The sequence below is a fragment of the Oryzias latipes genome, chromosome 8 (assembly GCF_002234675.1).
Source record: "Oryzias latipes chromosome 8, ASM223467v1".
Taxonomy (NCBI): Eukaryota; Metazoa; Chordata; class Actinopteri; order Beloniformes; family Adrianichthyidae; genus Oryzias; species Oryzias latipes.
In genome coordinates this window covers 15,308,473-15,331,381 of record NC_019866.2, presented here as the reverse complement: position 1 = coordinate 15,331,381, position 22,909 = coordinate 15,308,473, and the positions used below count along the sequence as shown (strand labels likewise).

Here is a 22,909-nt window from a genome sequence, read left to right as displayed (position 1 = left end):
TTCTCTTTTAAAGAAACTGCCTTGTTTCTCTCTTTACATCCATAATTAAATTTGCTTACATATCTAGGGGACTATGTAAGCAGTTTTCTTGTCATTTACCATGAAACTAACCATCCAGAGAAGTATTTAGGTGAATTCTTTCACATGATTTCACTTTAATCTCACAAAACAAAACATCTGTTGGGTATAAAGTAACTTTCCAGAACCTAAAAGATGGAGTCTAAATCTAAGATTTAGGAGTTAATTGATTTTTGAAATTTAAAGTTTCCAGTGCAATAATGTTTAAACGTAGTAAATTGGGTCTTTACAACCAAATTGAAGCAAAAAAGGAAAGGTTCATTTATCCTAACATATTATTTAATAGTTTCTATTGTGCATACGGTATTTTTACGTTTAAAAAATATATATATTCTTGGAGAAAAAAATGCTGTAAAAAGGTTTTTTTTTTTAGACCTGGAGCAGCATCTTTAGATTGCTGAACAAAAGACTTCTAATGCTCCAGATTACAAAAACAACTTTTTAGATCCATTTTCAGTTTCCCTTGTGACACTGATGAATTGGTTTTCACCTACTACACCACCAATATCATACCTCAAACGTTTTCATTTCTTTTTCACAAAATGCAGCAAATTACAAACCTATTAAAATAGCAAGAGTTTATTAAATTGGTTTCTATGGAAAAGTACATGGTATGATCATTTTTTATTAAATAAATACAAATATTTTATTGACTAAAATTACATTAATTCATGGAATGTTACAAAGATGAAAAAGACAGAAATCACTTGAGGTAATGTGATTGTAGATCTAATAGAAATATTTTTTCCCCTCACTATTTGGTCTAAAACCTTCAATCTGGAAAAGTTTGAAACCTCTCCAAAAGGCTTTAGACGCCAGTTTTAACAGTTGGCTCCAAGAAAAATGTTTGCAAAAACGACCAATATTTCAAGTTTAAGAAGATTTTAAAAACAGAAAATCAAACAATTAAAATAAATGTTCCACAAAAACAACAACAAAAAAGTTAACGTCCTAAGTAGTCCCTGCAGTCATCTCTGATTTGATGTTGAAGATGTTCCAGCCACCTTTGTCCATAAATGTCCAGTTTCTTTTTGAAACATCGTCACATTAGTGCACAGCAAATGTCTCAAAGTATTATTAATGTGACTCCCTGGAGAGGGTACTGTTCTTCTTTGGTTTCACCACAGCCCATGATCAACATTAGCTTCCTCAGTTTTTATTTGTTTGAGGTATCTGTGAGTTGGGTCTGTTTGTAACCTTGATCTGCATAAAGGTCCTCCAGCCTCTTCCACATTTCACCCCACTGGATCCCAGCATCACACCGTAGGCAGAGCGCTGCTGCTGGCATCAGAACTGAGTTGACGGTCTGTGTCTGTGGGATCAACAGTTCCGGCGTTGGAATAAAAAGTCTGTGGATGCAGGATGTCCCCACCTGGTGAGAAAATGTTGTATGGTAGCTCTACAGACTGGCGGATGCTTTCTTCATAGGTAGGAGGAGGCTGCAGAAAAAAAAATAAAAACAAATATGACATTATCTTCTGGTTTCAAAGATTCTTCTAAGACAAATCATTTTAGTTTTTTTTAAGCGTACAACTCAATTGCTCCTGCTCATCTCTTTAAAAAGATGCATCACGATGACTAATGACTGTCATGGTAACTAGTATTACAGCATGGCACAGCATACAATTAAAAAATACCACGTCAGCTTACATTGAGTTTAGTCTGAAAACCAAATGGAATAGTGAAAAATAAGCTATTAATGCAAGCAGTGTTGAATGGCCTACAGGTGCTACCCGACCCACCCTTGGGACCCCCTCCTGACCCGCCCTCACTGCCACCCCCACTCTGCCTCTGCCACCCTGGTCAAATTGGCATATGACAAATTAATTTGAAAAAAAACTTTTTCTACAAATGGTGGCTTTTCTAATGGTGTTATCTCCATGACAGCCATTTTATGTTTTAGTCACCCGGGAGTGACAAACAAATCTACGTTATTTTGAAGAATTGGCAAAAATAAACTTTCAGATTACCTTGGCAACAGAGGATTTTTTTTTACCACGCCCACATACCTAATGTGTATGTTATATCGTTTCATTCAGCTTCAGCCAACAATTCATGTAATACATTTTCACAATATTCTGGTATAAAATGTGTTAACAACAATAGAATGTCAGTTTCGAAACCTCGCCATGCGAACGCCATTCAAAATCTAGAAACTTTATTACCAACTTTTTTTCCCAAGCGGCTTCTCAATAATGCTTGACAAGATAGGAGGCAATCGAAATCCTTAGAAAGAGGTTACATTTGTAGAAGGCATTAAAGTTTTTTTAATTTTGTTTTATGTCAAGATGGCGGTCTCTTTCCAAGGTCAAAGGTTGATGAAACTAACCCTGCAGAGCCCGTGTGAAATTTTGTGGAGATTGCTTGAACCAAAGTTTTCTTTTCACATATTGTGCAAAAACAGGAAAATTGACAACCAAATTACCCGCAACACAACGACATAACCGCAGCAACAGCATAAACCGCAGCACAACGGAAATGAAGACTTTTTTTCATACCACCGCAAAAAAAAAAAATTTGAATAAATATTAAGTTGGTTAAGTACATAGTCTAATCTATGTTGTTCTAAATTGCGTTTATATGCACAGATTACAGAAAACTTGATTCTAAACCAATTTTGACATGTTTATTTTGGATAGTAAAGGGATGAAGATGCACTAAAATTATATTGATGGAAAACGCCGTGTTTGACTTGCTTTTCTTGCATTTTTAGTTCAAGTACATCTGCTACAGCAGGAGAATCTTATTTAGCACAGTATGTATTATATTATGAAAAGAACTTGGATGTGCTGCTTTTAAACATTAAGTAATTAAAGTTGTTATTATAGAAAAAACCAACATTATTATAATGCAATTATTGTAAATGTTTAAACAGCTAGTCTGGATTAATCCATGTGTTTGCAAATGCATCGATTAATGGCCACAGACAAAATAAAGTGTACTTTTCAAAAAGATTAAGTGTGACTCGCCGTCTCTTTCTAGGGTTTGGTCATTAAAAAACTGGACCAAATGGCTCTTTTAGAGTGAAAGGTTGCAGACTCCGGCTTTAGATCTATCCGACACATGTGTTTTGGTTTTGTTTGTGGATTTAAAAAAGATTTTTCTGAGCCCCATTCTTTTGATGGTTTCGCCCGCTGTGATGACAGCTTTCTGGGGGGGGGGTGCACACACTGTCAAAAATATCTTTTTTTACAATAAATTGCATTTCAACCTGCCATGCCACTTTAAGGCTTTCACGCCACACTGTGAGACATGCTTTGGATAACTTACCACCTCTGCAACTACTGCTTTTTAATTTGCACAAACTTTACTATTTTACAGTTCTAATCATATCTTCTCTTTTATGTTTGTATTATGCGGGAGTGCCATTTAGTCTAGATGCTAACCGGCTGTTCTTCAGCTGTCTGAGCATATGACCGCAATGAAATATTACAGCCCTGTTGACTCATTCTCCAAGTCACAGTTAATTAAACAGATTTTCCATTAGGTTAATAAGATGGTATGTTTTGTTCACATGACAAAATGGGAACCTGGACTTCTTTCTAGGACAAATTATGAGGACCGGTCAGAACTCATCTACCTTTTTGTAAAAACTTCAATTCTTCAAGGCAAACTTAAACTGCATCTAACAAGACAAATAAATGAGATAGGACAAATAAGATTAAAATTCTTACATATTCTGACATGACAAGCCAGAGTAGCATTTGAATGACTGACTGTATCTACTTCATAATAATCATAATAAAAGCCACCGATTTCAGTTTTTCATGTCTAAAAGTGACACCGGATATTAACCTCCTGAAGTCTGCAAGGACTGAAATCTGAGTGGCGAATCAGAGCGTGTTTGTGTTTACATTCCCAATTAATCTGTTCCCACTACAGCTGGCAGGAACTTTTTTTTCTTCATTATCTCGCAGATAGAAATCAAACAGATTCACACTCCCTGACTGAGTTCTTATCTTTTAATTGCTTGGCGACCCCCCAGGAGACAGGAGAAACCCCACAGCCCTGCCCTTTGGTCTGAGACCCTAACTCCAAGATGAAAGGTCTTCCTGCTACCCTGCCCTATTAGGTAAAACACACGAAGGGACAGTTAGTTAATGTGATGATCCAATAAAAGGTTTATGTTTATCATGGAGTTTCTAATTAAGAAAAAGGTTAAAGGAGGAAAAATGTGCAGTGACAAGGACAGTGCCGTATTCTGGGGCTCTGTTTGCACTCATGGATGCAGGCTTTAATTATATTTGATGTGCCTTTTTCTCATTACCTTGTTTGCTCAAGCGTCGACTGAAGCTAAACCTCAGCAAAAGATCAACACGGTGAGACTGAAAAGCACGGTTGCCAGCACTACATGAGATGAGCCGATAGTGCATCCTGTTTACTGTTTTCTGGAGGCAGTCTAATCCTTAAACAAGCTCTTGTGACATCGCACGGCAACAAATTATCGTTTTATTATGTGCATTCATTTCCAAGTTGGAGACAATCTCTAAAACTTGGCTACAAGTAAAAAAAAAAACGAATAAAATGTCGAAACTCCAAGATCATCCTCTCAAGCTTAGCAACCGCCCTTAAAGGGCTGCATTGTTGAGGAATTTGTGACTGTATCATTTACTGCGACACAGCCTTAAATCCTAATTATATCCTACCTCAGTAACAATAGGCGCATTGAGGCCAAAGCGGTCAGCGATCATCATGTGGATCTGCCTCTGGCGGTCCTTCTTTCGTACGCTCTCATAGGAGGGGAGCCTCGGCATGGGGGCCTCTAGCGTCGGCAGGCTGTAGCTGGAGGGCAGGCCGACACAGAACAGCTCGCCTGCCTGCTAAAGAGTACACAGCCCACATAGATGGGCAGAAAACAAGCTTTTATCAGCTGAGGATACTCCTAACAGACCCTGTGACTGCAGTAGGTCACACAACAGCACTGGGGGGTCATTTATAGTGCTCATCCTCCTGTCAGTATCTCTCACCTGAGTATTCCTGTCCGACTCAAAACAGGGGGTCCCCACCAAGGTTGTCCTACTGCTGTAATACTGTGGAGGATCATCCTGTAAAATTATTAGATGCTGATCAGTGAAATCATTATTTTTCAAAGACCCACTCCAATGAAAAATGTGTTTTTGGTGTTTTCGACAAGTTCTTGTCAGTGAAGGTTCTCATTCATCCAGGTGACGTTGTCTTAAACATGTGTTTGTGGTATATTTCTGATGATGGAGGATATATATAAAGAAATTTAGGCTCAAAATTAGCATTTTTGAGCATTTCTTGATTCAAATCGCTGTAAATCAGGAGCAGAAGAATCTAGCTGGGAAAAGAGAGTAATAGTTCTACTAGCCACAAGATCTCTGTTCTGCCCTATTTGAGAGGGACCTGGCGGTAGACAAGAGGGTGCCTGACACAATCTGCAAGAGGCAGAAATTATACAATTTACCCAACCCTAACTTTACCCCAAAAGTATTCAGAATTGTAGGAAAAAAACACGTATTAAAGCTTAAAACAGGAAAAAAAATTTTTTTTAGGGTCACCAGTTAAAATGAAGTATTTTTCGAGAAATATGGGGTTAATTCTGGTTCCGATCGAGGACTTCCGGTTCTGGAAGTTGATGTCTGCAGCTAGGTCCTCTTGCTTAATTCTGATGCATCCACTTGCAGACAAATAGATCCATCAACATCTTTGTTTTTCTCATCTGAGCTGGCATCTGGCTCAAAAATTACCAGCTGGATTGGTCACCATTTTTGATGCACCGGTAACGCTAGGTTGGGATTGTGAGGGGCTGTCAGCTATCGGGAGAAAGTGTAAACCAGGAAAGGGCAACTCCAGGTCTCGAGGGCCGGTGTGTCTGCATGATTTCTGGATATCCAAGCCCTACTCATGAGTGAGTGCCTGGTTCAGGTGTGTCCAGCCAACTAGAACATGGCAGAGCAAGGTATGTGGGAAAAATGCAGGAATGTAGCCCTCAAAGCCTGGAGGTGCCCATCACTAACAGAGAGCTCTCAGTTAGGGGAAGGGGGAGCGGGGCTGCTCCCATTGACTGTATATGCTACATACAGTCAATAGGTGTTCCATGCCAACAGTCCCGTCCACAACTCAGAGGTGAATTTCTGATGATATACTGCCACTCTGCAAAAACGATGTCCTAGAAAACAACACTAGTTTTTTGTTGTTTTTTTTAATCTTGGCTCAAAACAACATAATCACAATCAAAATACCACTGGGAATTTTTCTAAAATAGGTCAAAAGATGATTGGAGTGGATTTTTAAACTCTCTCTTAAACAATAATTAGCTTTCAGTTTAGCTGGAACACTACAGCTCCTCATTTCTCCATCTACAAATAGTCAAAGATGTACTCATTTCAGCCCAATTGACCGATTTTCACACCTCGTTTCACCATCACAGACCCTGACCAGTTTAGCACCACCATAAATTATCAGTCAAAAAAAGACGACCACCCCCAGATTCACCCCTCCCTTTGCAGCCCCTCCCTGCAGAACAGGAGCTGTCAGTGTCTTGACTGTATGAAGGACAGGAATCCTAAAAAGCCAGGAAAACCAGTAAATTGCCTGGGGTCTAAATGAGTCCCCTTTTGTGAGGAGAACAATGTGATGTCTCAGTGAGTCATGAGGGTCCCTGAGCAACAAATCCCACCGAGAGGTCTTTTCACTGCCTCTCTATTCCCCTTGTTCTTGCAGCATGTACCTGCTAACGAGCACACTCCAGCACACATTATGCTAGTGCATGTCATTCGGGAGGGCATTACAACCGAGTCAATTTGTTGCTTGACTGAGATTAAATCCAGGATGAGGTATTAGGAGCCGCTAATACTAAAAAGGTTTCCTCTGCCATGCAGGAAACCCGATTTGCAGAGCGCCATGCGTTAAATTTGAGCTGCGTCAGGACTTTAGGATTTTCCCAGGCTAGAAATAAACAATGACATCATTGCCACTTGTGAGAGCGACTTGCTGCGACGACCTTTGCCATAACCCTCAAATCACGCTGAAGAGGGAGAGATGGCACCGAAAAGGTGACGACAAAGGTCTCGTTTCCCTCGCTGGTTTGTACTTTGAAGAGGCTGAAGAGTGTCCTCAGGAAGGAGAAAAAGAATAGAGGGGTTGTTCTTTTGTCGCCTGCCATTGATTCAGTCAGTGTGAAAAAGCACAACCGTGTAAAATCAGTGTTGAAGTCGGGGGAGGATCTCCGTGGCCTTGCGCTTTTTCCTTTTTTTTTTCCACCGCTGCAACTTAAAGGACATTCTTTGTCCCTCTTGTGTCCCCAACACCCACAGTGAGGCCTGTCTTCTATTCATGCAACAAACCGAAGCAGGGAAAGGTATGTGGTCATGAACCAAGATTAATCTTTGCTTACTTTCATGTATTCAACATTTTTTGAATCTACACTAATTGCTAAGATAACCCCAATTACCCAAACCTACAGTTCTTTATTTACAGCCTGTCACGAGTGGTTTACTGCACTGACCTGTCAGTTCTACAGCTGTACTGTGTGTCCCTACACTTAGATTTTTAGAGTGATCAGGGTGTAAACAAAAAGGAAAAAACTTGTCACTGAGCAGAGGTTCCTGTCTGTTAAAAGAGGAAAGTAGTCATTTCTGCTGTTCACAGATAAAGCCTCACCCTTGCCTCTGATGCAGGAGAAAGACAGGTCAGGAACAAGAAGCCAAAAGAACTGGCAACTCGCAAACGCTTTTGCAATGTTCAACTCTTTCTTCTACAGACATTCAGACATTTATCTCCAGAAACAATAGCTGCAGGGTGCAAAAACTGTTGATTAATATTTCTTGTCTCAAATATGTGATGAAGATCTAAGAGATTACTGTGCTGTTTTGCACAAGTGTTAAAGGCAAAAGTTCCATTTGTGCAAGTACTCTGGAGCTAAAGTTACATCAATATTCATGGCATGTGCTAATTCTCCAAATCCATTAGAGCAGCAATTTAACAAATGGTGGTCCAAGTAATTCAAACTAAGTTTAATCAAGTTTTTTGCACTAAAGCCACACAAATTCCTTTTAACAGCTGGTATTGCTGCCACAGTACCTGTGGTTCCATATGGAGTGCTGCAGTACTGAATGTACACATTGCAATAAAAAAGAAAAGAAAACAAGGCATACATTTCATTTTCAGAGAGACTATTCTCCCCTAAACTAACAACTCACCGCAGCAGGATGTGGCTCCTGATAGGAGCGGTGTTTGCAGCACTGAGGATCCTTGCGGTAAATAAAAGACAGCAGCGCCACAATAACCACAAAGAACACCAGAGAAGAAACTGTTCAAAAGAAAAAGAGAGGAAAATTGTTGTATTGCAGCTACATTGACTTTTTTCTTTCACGCAGCCCAACTTTGATTAATCCAAAACTTCCTTTTTTCAATCAATTTTAAAACACTAAAAAAAGGGACTAACTTTTTCTGGGTTGTTTTAACTCAGGACAAAAAACAAAACAAAAAAAGGATTAAATGAAACCCCTATAGGCCTAACCCAAGAAATTAGTATTGCTCCAAAACAGTAACCCAAATCTATATCCCAACATGAATAATCCAAGAATTGGGTTGAAGATACATGTTTTAAGAGTACTATTTTTGACATGTTAAGCACATAAAAATTTATTAAAAAACTATATGCAAGTAGCAAGTCAAAGTCTGCATTTGTAAAGTTAGATTACAAAATTAAAACACCAAATGTGAAGCATAAAAGTACGCACTCATGTCACAACATTCAAAATGAGTGTTTATTTTTATTAAAAGAAAAATATAAGATGTTTTGTGCCATGTTAATGATTTACTTACGGGACGCAGCGACCACAGTCAGTTGGTCGGATATCACGTATGAGGAGATGGTTGGACTTGCAGTTGTGGACATTTCCTCTGTGAAAACTGTTAAAGAATCCCCTCAAAAATCCTCCACAACTCCTCAGTCTTGGCTCGAAGCCTTTCATTTCACGTCTTAAACAGATACAATGACTCCGAATCCGTCGCTGTTCCTCAAGGTCTGTTCGGTCCGGGACATGGTGTCAGTCCACATGCGCTCTGGAAGTCCCAATCTCAAAACTCTCGCTCCTTAAACACGGCTTTATGGGCGCGTAAAGGCGCATTGACGCCCTCTCCAAAAGCGCGTGACGTCGCTCCAGCTCTGCGCTTTGGACCAAACAGTGGCAGCACTAATTGGCATTGATTGATTTTTAATGGCTCACCATATTGAAGAGGGGATTATCGACATACTCCTTAAAACTGTTTGCCTTGTTATGAAATCTAGGTCTTAGTGAGAAGCGACGCAATAAAACCACGTCCTTCACCGTTTCATTAAAAGTATCCAGACTAGGTTAACCCACAACATGCCTGAGCCGGGATCCCGTTACCCTGGAAACAGTAGGGGTCCCATCCTGAGAGGATTTCTATACAAACAAAGAAGCTAAATGTAGCATTAGTATTCATGAATAGAAACTGTGGAAAACATCATTTATTTCTATTAAAGTGGTCAAGCAGTACCACACAAACGTTTCCCTAACACATTTATCTTATTTGCACAATTTTTAAATTAATTTTATCAGAAATAATTTACTTTATTTTGACAAATTTACTATGAGGATTTATGTTTTTTTCAACTCCTACTCATGCAGATATTCTTGATTTTCCATGCTGAGACACTAATGTAAAAGTCAACATTATGGGTTGTTTGAAAGTTTTTTTTTACTGATAAAAAGAATTAAAGTTTTTTTTTTTAATTCTCTGCAGTAACATTTATTTTAGATAAATTGAGAAAAAATTTTAAAGTAATCTTCAACAACAATAGATTAGATTCAATTACTATAATCCCACACAATCGTAATTTTGAGCAGCATTAGTGCAGGTATTCTCTAACATTACCAAACTCTGGAAATGAAAAGTCAGGATGGTAAATGGCATATACTTATATAGCGCTTTTCTACCTTCTTCGAAGGCCCAAAGTGCTTTACAGTCACAGACCCATTCACCAATTCACACCCATTCACACACTGGTGGCGACTCTGCTGCCGAAAACTTTTGCCAACCTTCCACCAGAGGCAAGGTGGGGTTAAGTGTCTTGCCCAAGGACACTTTGACAATCGAACCCGCAATCTTACGACTGGAGGTCGACCATCCTACCACTGGACCACGGCCACCCCGGGTACAGGATGACAGATTTGACTATTTTCACGTAGATGATGTTATTCACTGAGACTGCTGAGTCGGTCATGGAGCTCCACAAGGCTCAGTGTATGCAGTGTCTTATGCTTTCCAACACATCTCTGCTGAAATGCGTTAAGTCAGTTGTGAGCATTTTCAAACAAACGTATGGTTTCATGTCATGGAAGAGAACCTCAGATGCCATGTTGGCCTTGACGATGCCTCTGGGGAAAAACAGAGAAAGTCAGAAGGAGCAGCATTGTGTCCTGTAGAGAAAGCATGTGACAGAGTCCAGAGATATGAGTTGTGATTCGTATCAGGAAGTCTAAAGTGGCAGAAGTAGAGGACAGGTATGCTGTGGTGATGGTCAGAATAACATGAGGTTTGATGGGACTCTCTGTGGACTAAAATGTTTAAAGATGACACTGCAATCTGTAGGAGGGAGCAGGTGAAAGAACATCTGGAGAAGAGGAAGGTTTCCCTAAAGTAGAAGAATGGAGATCAACCATTGAGATTGCTTGGATACTTTGGGAGCAGGGACATGCAGAGGTTAGAGCAACAAGGCTTAGAAAAGCGTAGAAAACGAAAAAGGAGGATACTGAATGTAGTGAAGGAAGACATGAGGGTGCTTGCTTGCTTTGAGGGCAGAGGACAAGGTTAGATGGAGACGACCCCCAAAAGGAAGCAACAGAAAGGTAAAAAAGAAGGTGCAACTTGCATGCAGTCATATTTACGTATCTGCCTTTTGTGGAAAAAGTAAAATGACTAGCAAAGTCATTTATAGGAGAAATATATTGTTTTGTGGCAACCAGATATCTACTGGATTCAAATTTGGCATTTTGATTATATGGGATGTGACTGGTTAACTCCTGACCCTTTCTGTTGAAAGGGCCTATAATGCCATGGGTTTACACTTGTCGTGACTGCTATCTTTAGTCTGTGTATGATTATTGAAGTGACTAAATGTGTTTTTTTCCTCGTGCAGGCCTTCCGGTGATTTGGGCTTATCGTCCTCTTTTTGAAACAGAACCATGAAACCCTGAAGAGCTTCCTTCCTGATCCTTGTTTTGATTTTTCATTCTTCCTGCAAGGAAGTGTTTCTCCTCTTCTCTCACCTGGATGAGCAAATCCAATTTAGACTATTTTTTCGATTGTGCATTTGTGATTAATGTTTACGCAATGCATTATATAACTTACCTCCCAAGTCAAATAAAGAAATGATCAAGATAATCTTACATGAATATTACAAAGGGTTTTAGGATTTTTATTGTCTTCTTTAATTAGTTTATTTTTCCTTGCGTTTCATATTGTATATGTATTTTTCTTGGAATTGCTGTTTATTGTCATTATTGTTTAAATAAAAGGAAGATACAGTAGTTATTTAAATATAGCACAAAAAGTAAGGACATGTTTGCTTGTTATTTCAATCATTTTTGTATCAGTGCTTGTTGATAATAATCTGTAGGCCACTGGAAAGCCTGATCAATAACTTTTATTAAGTGATATTTTTCAGTTATTTAATTTTGTATTTATTTAATTTTGGTGTAAGGCACTTTGTGTTACTGTATGTATAAAAAAGGGCTATATGAATAAAGATTGATTTGATTTGAATTAAGTGATGCCAGGTTTTTTTTATTGACATATCCAAAGTCACCAAAAATATAGTAACAAGCTATAAGACAGAACAATCTCCCAAAAATACAGCAGATATTAGAATAAAAATGCAATAACAAACAACCAAAACAATAAAAACAATTAAAAGTAAAATAAAACGGGATTTAAGGAATAAATTAAAGTCATTGTTAAAAAACAAAACATTGTGGCTCAGTTTTGAAAGCCAATCATATAAATCTTGCCAAAACTATCAACTAATTCACATAAAATAGATGTTTCTGGATTTCAGTATCATTTTCACTCAAATGCCATATATTATTTTTTACATTAAATCTAACTCTTGTAAATTATTTGCATGTACATATTAATAATTGTTTTATATGAAAATCTTCCATTTTAGGATGTCATGGATATCAAAAACATTAAAACTTAACATCCATTTGTGGTCAGAGTTACAGGACCTCAGGATGGTGAGAAACAGCGGCCTCTCGTGGTCACGCGCGCTGAACGGCACGCGCCCGCTTTGGAGTCAGTTGATGTGGAAAAATGGTGGCCAGCGTTCGAGTGCAAAAGCTGCTCCGACGATACAAACTTGCAATTGCAGCTGCACTAACTATTCTTCTCATCCAAGGGCTGGTAGTATGGAGTCTAAGAAGTTTAGAAGAAGGAGAAGCAGAGGTAATAAAGTGTCCAGCTTTGTATTTATTGTGCGACGGTGATTTGGTTCGGTTTCATTGTAGCGCTAGCTGCTAATACCTAGCTAGTGTTATTCTACTGGAACGTTTGTTACCTTTTAGCAACACTAGAGTGCTGCTCCGGAGTGTATGTACCGGAACAACCCCTGGCTTTCCAACAATTTATCTGTTCATTTTTTACTTTATTATAATTTTTTAAACCCTTTAAGACAAAGGTAGCCGTGTTTTCTAGCATTTAAGAGATGCTAACAATGAATTACAATAAAAATGATCATGTTTAGGTTAGGAAACAACATAGATAGTTGTCCATCAGTTACTTCTTTTCAAAAACTTCGAGTTGAAAACTTCCTAAACTAGCCAAACTCGCACGTTATTTGGGAGTTAACCTTTTTCCCTTTGAGAAGTTAACATTAGGTCCTATTGGTATACAAATAATTGCTTTTATGTTTTTATAACCACAATTGGCTTTTCTCGACGTGGCAGTTGCGTTCTTTTAGGTCACTTTAAGACACCCTGGGATTACCATGTCTCAGAGGTACCCTGAAGTTTGGCAGTGGGATGTCTCTTTTCAACCTTCGAAACTATCTAATAACAAAAGCCAAGTGTTTAGCTGAAACTGTATCCCCGTGGCTGTCTGTCTCGCACACCTGGAGTGCACTGTCTTGGGGTGGCATCTTATCCATTTCACCTCCTGAAGAGTTCAGGTGAGCTTTTACTAGATATCAGCTGTGGCAGGTTTACAGGCAGTATTTCAAACCCAAATATTGAATGGGGAACAGTGCCATTACTCTCTGTTTAGAGCCTAGACAGTGAGTCCTCTCTGCTGTCTGTGCCTCCAGGTTTTGGAGCTGATGGAACATGTGCCAAGGGGATGTGTGACTTTTGTCTCAGAGAAAGGAGACAGAATGATCTTTATTTTGAGGACAGGAGCTTTCCTGAATCCTCCGAAGGGATTTATTTTGACGGACCGCTTCAGTTTAAAGCAGGCTAATCGGTGAACTCAAATCTCAGGTGCATGGTCCTTCCTGAGACAGATTTGCACACTTGCTGTTGACCTAGTTTTAGCAGTGTAACAGTTACGGGAACGTGACATTATTCGGATACATTATGTTTTCAATTTCCTTCCTTGTTCTTAGTAATTTGGCCACGAACCTAATAGTCATGCTTAAAGTCCCACTCCAATCATCTTTTAAACGAGTTCCCAGCGATTTTTTTTAATTATGATTATTTTGTTTTTAACCTAATCAAAAAAACTGTTGTTTTCTTGGACATAGTTTCTTCAGAGCAGCAGTAGTTCCTTAGAAATTTGCCTCTTGAGTTGTGAGGAAGACCGTTGGTGTGGAGTAAGCCTGCACCTACTTCCTATGATCCATCTGTTCAAGTGCTCTTTCACGCTTTCACATTGAAATACAAGCTCCATTGAAATACATAGGAAATCCTAACCGTTTCACTCTTCTTTTTCTTGTTTCTAACGGATCCGTTGATCGAAAATTTGACCCCCGCCACATACCCGAAAAGTCACCAAAATAGGCACACACTTAGGTTAGATTTAAAATGAATTTTCGACAAAGAGGACGCCCCCCTCCCCCCCAGACGATGACATCACGGCGAGCGATCCCGTAAAAAAAAGGAATGGGCCGAAAATCGCTCATGGGACCAAAAAAAGCCAACTCCTCAATGCACGTCAGGCTTCTCAGTAGGCATGTAGATGTCAACAAAAAGTTTTTAGATGTTGGTACACTTGCAGATGGAGGAAACTAACATGAGTTTATGTAAATTCATAGGAATTATCTCTTTAAGTGTGCATTTTTTTTAATGCTTTGCATTTTTTATTATTAATGGCTTGCTGCGCATGTGTGAACGCAATCACATATTTTATGTATAATCCCCTGTGAAATGTGTGAAAAGAGTCTAGCGGAGGGAGCCGACGACTGCTCTGTCATCCTTGTACCACCCTGTGCTTTCCCGCCCTCCCCTGCAGAGCTGAGAGGCTGCTGCTGCTGCTGCTGATTCCTTCTTCAGCAGATGGTGACGCCGATATGATTTCATTTGACTTTTAATTGGAAAGGAAAGACGACGCTTGCTTGACTTTGATTCAAGACATTCTTGACACGATGGTCTTAATTAAAAAGGAGGGAAAAAAAGATAAGGGAAATTGAAACCACAGTCTTGCTTGGCTCATGCACACGAAACTGTCCGCTGGCAATCAGAAACCATGGAGTTTCCACACCAATTTTCCGATAACAAGCTTAACAGTTCTGTAGCTGATACTTTTAGTTAGGTTGCAAACACGTTTCCAAACAAAAAAGATAATGCATGGTCACTACTTTAGATTGGAAAGTTGCAAAGAAATAATCATGTTTTGACAAATGTAAATTGGAAACCAAAAGAATTTGAAGAGACATTGGAGAACTTATGCATTTCATGCCCACTTAATGTTTCTTGCAGTGCTGGGTTTGTGAGTGCATTTGGCATCTGTAGCTAACTGTTCTGTTACGTTTGGCTGCTTATTGTTAATGTTTTATCTGGCTTGAGCTACCACACACTCTCAGTTCCTCTGTTCTCACTCCCTGTGGACTGCTGGCATGCAGGTGCCATTTTTGAATTTATTGCTTTAAATAACTCTGGATAACTTTTGAAATAGCTTTGGAATTCACTCAGAGGTCTTTCTTTACTCCTATGTTTTTTAATATCCTTTTATAACCAAGTAATTTAGGATGCCAAGACCATAATGTTTTTTACTGGAACTGTAATTTTTGGGCTATTTGTAGACTTTCAGACAGAAATCTTTAATGATTGGCTGCTTAACAGAACCTTGGATTCAATTTGGATTTGCAAGCTCATAATTTGATTTCAATATTGATTTGGCATAACAAATACATATTAATAGTCTTTTAAAAAATTTGTTCTCAAACCATTTTTTTTAACTGAAAACTATTATCAAACAACGATTTATGTGAAATAAACAAAGAGAAATTTAAACAAGGAATTCTTACACTAAAACCTAACAGGAAAACAGTATTTTGCCTGAAAAAAAACAAGAAATTGCTTTAATAGTGACTACCGTAGATTAAAGAAATTAAAATATGTTTATTAAGTGATGAAGCAATCAGTCAATCACATTTGCAAAACTATTTGTGTTTATAGAATGTATGAAATTGCATAAAATGGTTAAGGGTGTGAACGTTTTACAAAATTAAAAACGCCTTTATAGGATTTTTTTTATAGGTAAATATAGATGGTATATGTAACTTTTTTCTACTCTCCTCTTTTTAAAGTTAAGGCTATTTAATTGAGTTTTAGTAAGTATATGTAAACTTGTATTTTAGGTTTAAGTCATTTTTAAACTATTTTCCATATCTTTTACAAAATATTCCAGAGATAATTTATCAAGAAATTTAGTTGAACCTATTAACCTTCCTTTAATCTCCCTTAAAATCTCTAATTACCTGAATATAACTCATCCACAAAGAGAGCAAGCCTGAGCTTCGCACAGTCAACCCCTGGAATGTCTTTAGATATGTGTGACTGTGCCATTTTAAACATTACCTTCCCAAAAGTACTGTGGTTCAGCTAAAAATGACTACATCAAAGTATCAAGGTTGGATTTGCACAAGTAAACACATTTCACCCTCTGGGACTTTTGCTGTTACTGCCTCAGTGGAGTTTTTGTTTATCTTAATGTCACTCCTGAATTATGAATCAACATCTCTTCAGTTATGTTTGCCCTTGATCTTGTTGTAGAGTTGTCTGCAGTAAATCACATTTAATAATGCATTTTTCTTTCTCTGTCTCTTAAGAGAAAAACAAGACGATCTAAGCTGCCTGACCACAACGGCCAGGATGCTAAAAAAGACAGCTCATTGTGGGCAAATTCAAATTCTCTGGCTTGGAGGAGCAAAGGGAAATGGAATATCAGGTTTGAGAGGACTGGGGGCACAGCTGGAAGTACGCAAAGAAAAGGGAACAGCGGTCGAGGGGGAAAACTTACCACTAGACAGAAAACCCCCCAGGAGCGGGAAATGACAGCTGCTGGACTGGATGGTGTAGTTTCTCATGACCTGTCCAGCAGCCGTAACCTCAGCGACAGTCATGGCGGCCTAGACGTGGGAGTGAAGTTTCCAGCTGCTGCCTTGCCAGGGGAACCGGGTAGCGTGGATGGTCGGACGGATCAAGCCCTCAGCAATGACTTTGTGCCTAAATGCGACATCACGGGCAAAGATGCGCTGTCGGCTCTCCATCGCGCCGAGTCACAGCGATGTCGACAGGAGATCGCCAACATCGTGTGCCAGCATCAAGCTGGGAAGCTAATGCCACACGGGTTTCCTCAGTTCTGCCCCCATCCAGGTAACATTGCTTAGAAGATTTAATATTTGTTAACACTAAAAATAGTTTTGTTCCCATCTCTAATTTCTGTAAACCTTTGTAAACCACACCTTAATGTCCTTAACCTCTTTGATCAGGGTTTTCACAGCCAGTGGAGGCTGCTGGTGAAGAGGACTTCAGCATATCTAAAGTGAAGAACCCTGTTAGGGTGGCGTTTGTCCTGATGGTGCACGGCCGAGCTGTCCGACAACTCAAGCGACTCATCAAAGCCATATACCATAGAGACCACTTCTTCTACATCCATGTGGACAAGGTAACAAACTGTCCATTCTGGCATCATTGCAGTCAGGTGCTGAACCCTATGTTTTATTTGTTTTTTTTTCCTGTAAACTCTGAAATTGAAATCGTCGACCCCATCCTTCATAGCAGAGTTTACATTTAGCCCACAGCTCTCACAGTGTGGCAGAGTGGATTAGCCCGGTTGGATCTAAGTATGGTTAATCTTAGGGAATGGATTTAGCGCAGGAAAGGTTGCGTTGCTGTTGTTGTTGGAAGGCTGTTGACTGAGCGGGGGCAGCAGTGAGGATCCTGTGGTCACTCCACCTGTTTTAGGTGGAGAGATTGAGCCCTGGGGTGTTTGTTTCTGTTCCTGCCAAAAAAACAAAACAAAAACAGTGGCATGGCTCATGATGGACAAAAACTGTCAACAACTGCTGTCTGAGACACTATGCAGGCTGTAAATCATCTTTCTTTGAGACTAAACAGATGTAAAGCAGCCCATCTGTACTTTATCTCCTAACCGTCCATGCAAGTAGATGTGTGTGTGAGATCAGAGCCTAAACACTGACTTAGACCTGTTGTTTCTAAGTCTGTGAATGCAAAACATTTGAACGCAGAAGCCAGAAAACACGCATATACTTGTGTTTACATAGACCTTTCATTGGAAGCGGTTGCTTGAATGTGTTTTGTTAAGGCCGGTGTGAACGTAACATTAGCTGTTCTGTCAACTAAAGTCACTTGAAAACGAACAAAAACAACAAAGTTTAGCATTTTTCTCCTTTAGTTGTACAGACTGTTAAAAGGGACCATCTGCTTGTTGTTTCTCTAAAATCTAGCGCCAGTTTAACTTTAACCTGCTTCAAATTTGTGGGAACCAATGGAAACTAAAATGAGACCTTTTCCATTCAATCTCTTATCTGAACTGTGGGGCTAATCTTTCAGCGTTGTAGCTACATGCATCGGGAAGTCCTGCAGATGGCAAAGCACTACCCAAATATACGGGCCACACCTTGGCGGATGGTCACCATCTGGGGAGGAGCCAGTCTTCTGAAGGCCTACCTGCGGAGCATGCAGGATCTGCTTTCCATGGCTGAATGGAAGTGGGACTTCTTCATCAATCTCAGTGCAACAGACTTCCCAACTAGGTCAGTCAGATGTTTTACAGAACTTTCTTGTATCTTTTTTCTTGCAGTAAGGTCAGGTCGTTTTTGTTGTTGGATGCAGCTGAGTTCTACCTTCAAGCATGCCTTCTACAAACACATCCCATAAACTTTTCTTGGAACTATTTACATTTAGCACAGTTATTGCCGTCAGTCGTCTCTGACAGTCTCCTTGAAGTATGGGAAGTTCTGCGCTCAGCAGAGGGTGTGACTCACAGATCGTGACTACTGCAGCATTCATCCACAGCATGTACTCCAGGCTTGGAGTTTTAGAAACATTACACTTAACAGGTTCCTTTTGTTACTCAATCTCAGAGCTGGCAGGGAAAAAACAATCTGTTTTTCCCTTTTTTTATTTGGCTGAGTATCTGGGGCAGCTTTGAATCCCATTTAAAGCAGCTGAATGTGCCCCTGAGCCGTCCCCAAGGCGAACAGCTTACATTGCTTAAGTACAAAGAGGGACCTGTAATTCAAAATCCTCTCTAAAGGAGTTCATTTCGCTCTAAAGTCACTTAAATCTGGGTTTCTATTTAACTTACTGTTTTGGACCTTGTATATCTAACTTTCAGGACCAACGATGAGCTGGTGGCATTCCTGTCGCAGTACAGAGACAAGAACTTCTTAAAGTCTCATGGGAGGGAGAACACCAGGTGAGGTGTCATGTTTTATCAACAAATACTGTTAAAAAAAGCAACATTCATTTAGTGTCTTTTTCACTTTCCTCTGTTTTTATCTTGAAGGTTTATTAAGAAACAGGGTCTTGACCGCCTCTTCCATGAATGCGACAACCACATGTGGCGTCTCGGTGAGCGCAGCATCCCAAAAGGCCTGGAGGTCTCTGGTGGCTCCGACTGGTTTGCGCTCACTCGCCCCTTTGTGGAGTACGTCATCCACTCCCAGGACGAGCTTGTGTTGGGGCTGAAGCAGTTCTACTCCTACGCTCTGCTCCCCGCCGAGGTAAGCCAGCCTCAGGTCATCTGTTTATCTCCTGTATGCGAGACTGACACATCAAAGCACCAGTCTGTCCCCCGATTTGTCCTCCCCTGCCATGCTAGGAGAGCCTAACGGTGGAGAAAATGCTAAATATCAAGCTTTGTGGCACAATGGGAGAGCAAATGTGCCACGGGACAAAAGAGTCTGTGTAATGTGTGTCTTTGTGGTTCAGCCTCATAGGAGCTTCAGTTTGTACCCTGCAGACGAGCTGTAACCTTTTAAAGCTCCGTCCTTGGATGGAAGCTGTTCATTACATCTTTTTCTTGCTCTCTGTTCCCTATTTTTGGGTAGAAATTTCCGAAGTATTGTATTTACCCCCTGCTCTTTCTTTCCAGTCTTTCTTCCACACAGTTCTTGGGAACAGTCACATGTGTGACACCCTGGTGGACAACAACCTGCGCGTCACCAACTGGAACCGGAAGCTGGGCTGTAAGTGCCAGTATAAACACATAGTGGACTGGTGCGGCTGCTCTCCCAACGACTTCAAGCCTCAGGACCTCATTCGGATTCAGGTGAGTTGACTCGGGCAGACATGTATGGAGTAATGACCATCACTTTCCTTTATCTGGGATTTATGTCACCTTTGTTGACCAATAAATCAATGTTTATTCTCTGGCTTTTGTGTCTCAACAGCAATTGAGTCGTCCAACTTTCTTCGCTCGAAAATTCGAGTCAACCGTGAACCAGGAGGCCATAGAAATCCTGGACACTCACCTGTATGGCCAGTATGCTCCAGGAACTGCTGCCATCAAGGCTTACTGGGAAAGCGTGTTTGAGCAGCTAGATGGCGTGGGCTCGCTCAGCGATGTGGCTCTCACAGCCTACACGTCCTTCATTCGTTTGGGCCTGAAGAGCCTGATGACTTCCCAAAGCGACGTGGAAGCCTGCAGGTAGACGTTCAGCTTTATCACATCACTTCTCCCACTTTGTGAAGGCATTTGTCTGTGATATTTGTAACATTGGTTTCGTCATTGCAGGTTTGAACAAGTTGGGTTCCCTTTGTCTGTACATCTGTACTTTTACGATGACCACTTCCAAGGGTACCTGGTTCGTCAGGAAGTGCAGACTGTGGGGTCAAAGGACAGAGAGACTCTAGAAGTGTGGGCTCTGCCTCAAACTTTGGTCACTTTTGAGTTGTACCCTAGAGACTTTGAACGGCTCAAGAACCTGGAGGTAAGCACCCTGAGGAGGAGGAAATGTTTCCACTGAAGTTTAAGTTATTTCTGAGTTCAAAACTGGAGCTGGATCCTATAAATGAGTCAACTTTGAAGCTTAATTATCCTAAAAATATATTTGGAAGCTAAAAACTTAAACTGCTAAAAAGGTTTTCCAAACATGAACAGCTTTTAATCCTGTCTTCAGGTTGGAACAGAGTGGGACCCCAAAGAAAGGATCTTCCGTAATTTTGGCAGTGTGATCGGGCCTTTAGATGAACCACTCGCAGTCCAGAAGTGGGCGCGCGGTCAAAACCTCACAGCCACCATAGTTTGGATCGACCCAGCTTTAGTGGTGGCTGCATCCTATGACATTAACGTGGACGCAGATGCAGAGTACACGCACTACAAACCGCCGCTGCAGCACCCCCTGCGGCCCGGCAAGTGGACGGTTCAGCTGCTGAAACAGTGGCAGCGCGTGGCTAAAGTCAACTTTCTCGTCATGCCGTTAACTTTTAACAATAAAGAGCCGCTACGCAGAGGTGAGATCACAACAGTATACACAGCTGAACTAAATGTCACTGTAATTTCTTTTAGTCTACTAACTGTAAGATTTCTAAATTCCAGAGGAGGACAGCTGGTTCCATTCAGGGCCTCCAGGTAACGTGTACCTGGATCACAGCCTCCAGCAGCTGAGCTCTGTGCTGAAGCTGCCCCCCCAGGAGCCCGCCATGCAGGCGGCCCTGCGCAACGCTCAGTTAGTGGGCCAGCCCCTGCAAGAGTGGGTGGACAGGGAAGTGGGGAGCTTCTGGGTAATAGGGAGCATGTGCAGCGCACAGACATCCTCCTGCCCCGCTTTGGGATCTTGCTCCAAGACGACATGGAGCTCCTACTCACCTGACCCAAAATCTGAACTGGTGCAGATCAAAAGTGATGGACGGATCAGATAGCCTCATTGCAAAGTGCAGGAAGACTAAGAGACATTGGAGACTCTTCAGAAACTCAATGTGAAGTTAACATTGTCTCTGAGATGAGCGTAGAGATCAAAGGAACCTCAGCAGGAGTCTCAGCTCCCAGTGAGGTGCTGGAGATCAGAGCAACGAGGTTTATGACTGCAGAAAATTTGCACACAGAACATTGAGAGCGCAAAAAACTTTATCGTTTATTTTTTGGGTACACAGATGTCGGGTGTGTAGCTGTTTGGCTAGTTTTCATTCACACAACTTTAGTAATGGTTTGGTAGGAATCATCGGCACAGGTTTGTTCTGAGTGAACAGTGCAAGGTAGTTTTTAAAAACCCAACAAGAGACTGAATGCTGTGTGCTCTATCTTCATTTCAAGGGAGAGAGGAGCCTTTTAATCCTATTGTGCTTATTTTAAAGCATTACGTAAGCATATGAAACAGATGTGAAGTGCACTTTATTTAAGATTATTATTATGAAGAGGTCACTTGGTTTCAGTGCAACAAAATGGAACGACGAGAATCAAGGAAATCTTTTTGTTGTTTTTTTGTTGGAGCAGACTCACACAGCCTCCTAGTCGTGCACAGACCGAGCACAGAACTATTTTAGAATAAAGCTGGATTTATTTTCAGTTAAGTCTTTTTAAACTCAAAATCATTTCTTACCAATCTTGTTGGATGCACACAAGGTAATTCTTCAAAACATCTAAACAAACTAACAAACAAAAAAAACAATGTTTTTAAATTGAAATGTTTAGGAAATAATTGATATATTAATGCCTGAATTTAGTTCCCATTAAATAAAAATATTCTTTAGTGTTTTTTCCCTTCAAGGTGATGCTAAATTAAGTGAAGTCCTAAAGGAAATAAATAAATTGATTGCTTTTTTTGACTTAATATTTTAGCTAACAAAAAAGAAACTCGGATTTTTAAGCTTTTTTTTATCCTTTAAAAAAATAGAAAAGTCATTTTTACAAATACAGAGGGTCATACGGTTTACATAATTAGACATCCAAATGTCTATTTTTTTCTGCGACAGATTGGTTTATTTTGCAGAAAACCTCATGTATGTGTGGAAGTGTAATGTCATTTGTCGATTCTGCACACAAGGTTCCACACTTAACACCATCAAAGTCACCATCGTAAGAAGTCATAAGTAAACATTTGTCAAACTCCCACTCTGATCATCTATTGTAAATGCATTCCTAGTGGTCTTTTAATTATGATTATGCAGTTTTGAACCTAAATCAAAAAAACTGTCATTTTCTAGGACATAGTTTCTGCAGAGCGGCTGGAGTTCATTAGAAATTCTCCTCGTTGCCCGCCTAGTGTGTTTTCTGTCACAAATATGCTCTTTTTCTTCTAATGTCATCATTTCACCTGCTTCTGTTTCACAATGATTTAAATTATAAAATACTCAGAAATGTAATTTTTAGCCCTTTTTTTTTTACATGTCCATCAGAAAAATGCTTCAATAACAAGTTAAAAACCCAAATGTCA

General features: G+C 40.1%; 2 protein-coding genes across 3 annotated transcripts; one reads left to right on the top strand and one right to left on the bottom strand.

Annotated features, from left to right (window-relative positions):
* Positions 1-641: 641 nt before the first annotated feature.
* On the bottom strand, positions 642-9,332 carry LOC101160981. 2 transcript variants are annotated; one of them, XM_011478346.3, is made up of 5 exons: positions 8,872-9,332; positions 8,244-8,353; positions 5,046-5,123; positions 4,725-4,898; positions 642-1,517 (listed from the first exon to the last, which is right to left on the bottom strand). In XM_011478346.3, exons 1-5 carry the CDS (start codon positions 8,942-8,944, stop codon positions 1,335-1,337), a joined length of 618 nt encoding a protein of 205 aa, XP_011476648.1. In that variant the 5' UTR covers positions 8,945-9,332; the 3' UTR covers positions 642-1,334. The 2 variants fall into 2 exon arrangements, with proteins under 2 accessions (XP_011476648.1, XP_004071580.1); XM_004071532.4 differs by having other exon boundaries at positions 4,725-4,895.
* Positions 9,333-12,366: 3,034 nt separating this feature from the next.
* Positions 12,367-21,416, top strand: xylt2 (xylosyltransferase 2). The gene is made up of 11 exons (NM_001104847.1): positions 12,367-12,519; positions 16,337-16,883; positions 17,000-17,175; positions 18,084-18,286; positions 18,871-18,951; positions 19,042-19,258; positions 19,630-19,806; positions 19,928-20,184; positions 20,272-20,467; positions 20,657-20,990; positions 21,076-21,416. Exons 1-11 carry the CDS (start codon positions 12,388-12,390, stop codon positions 21,396-21,398), a joined length of 2,643 nt encoding a protein of 880 aa, NP_001098317.1. The 5' UTR covers positions 12,367-12,387; the 3' UTR covers positions 21,399-21,416.
* Positions 21,417-22,909: the final 1,493 nt, after the last annotated feature.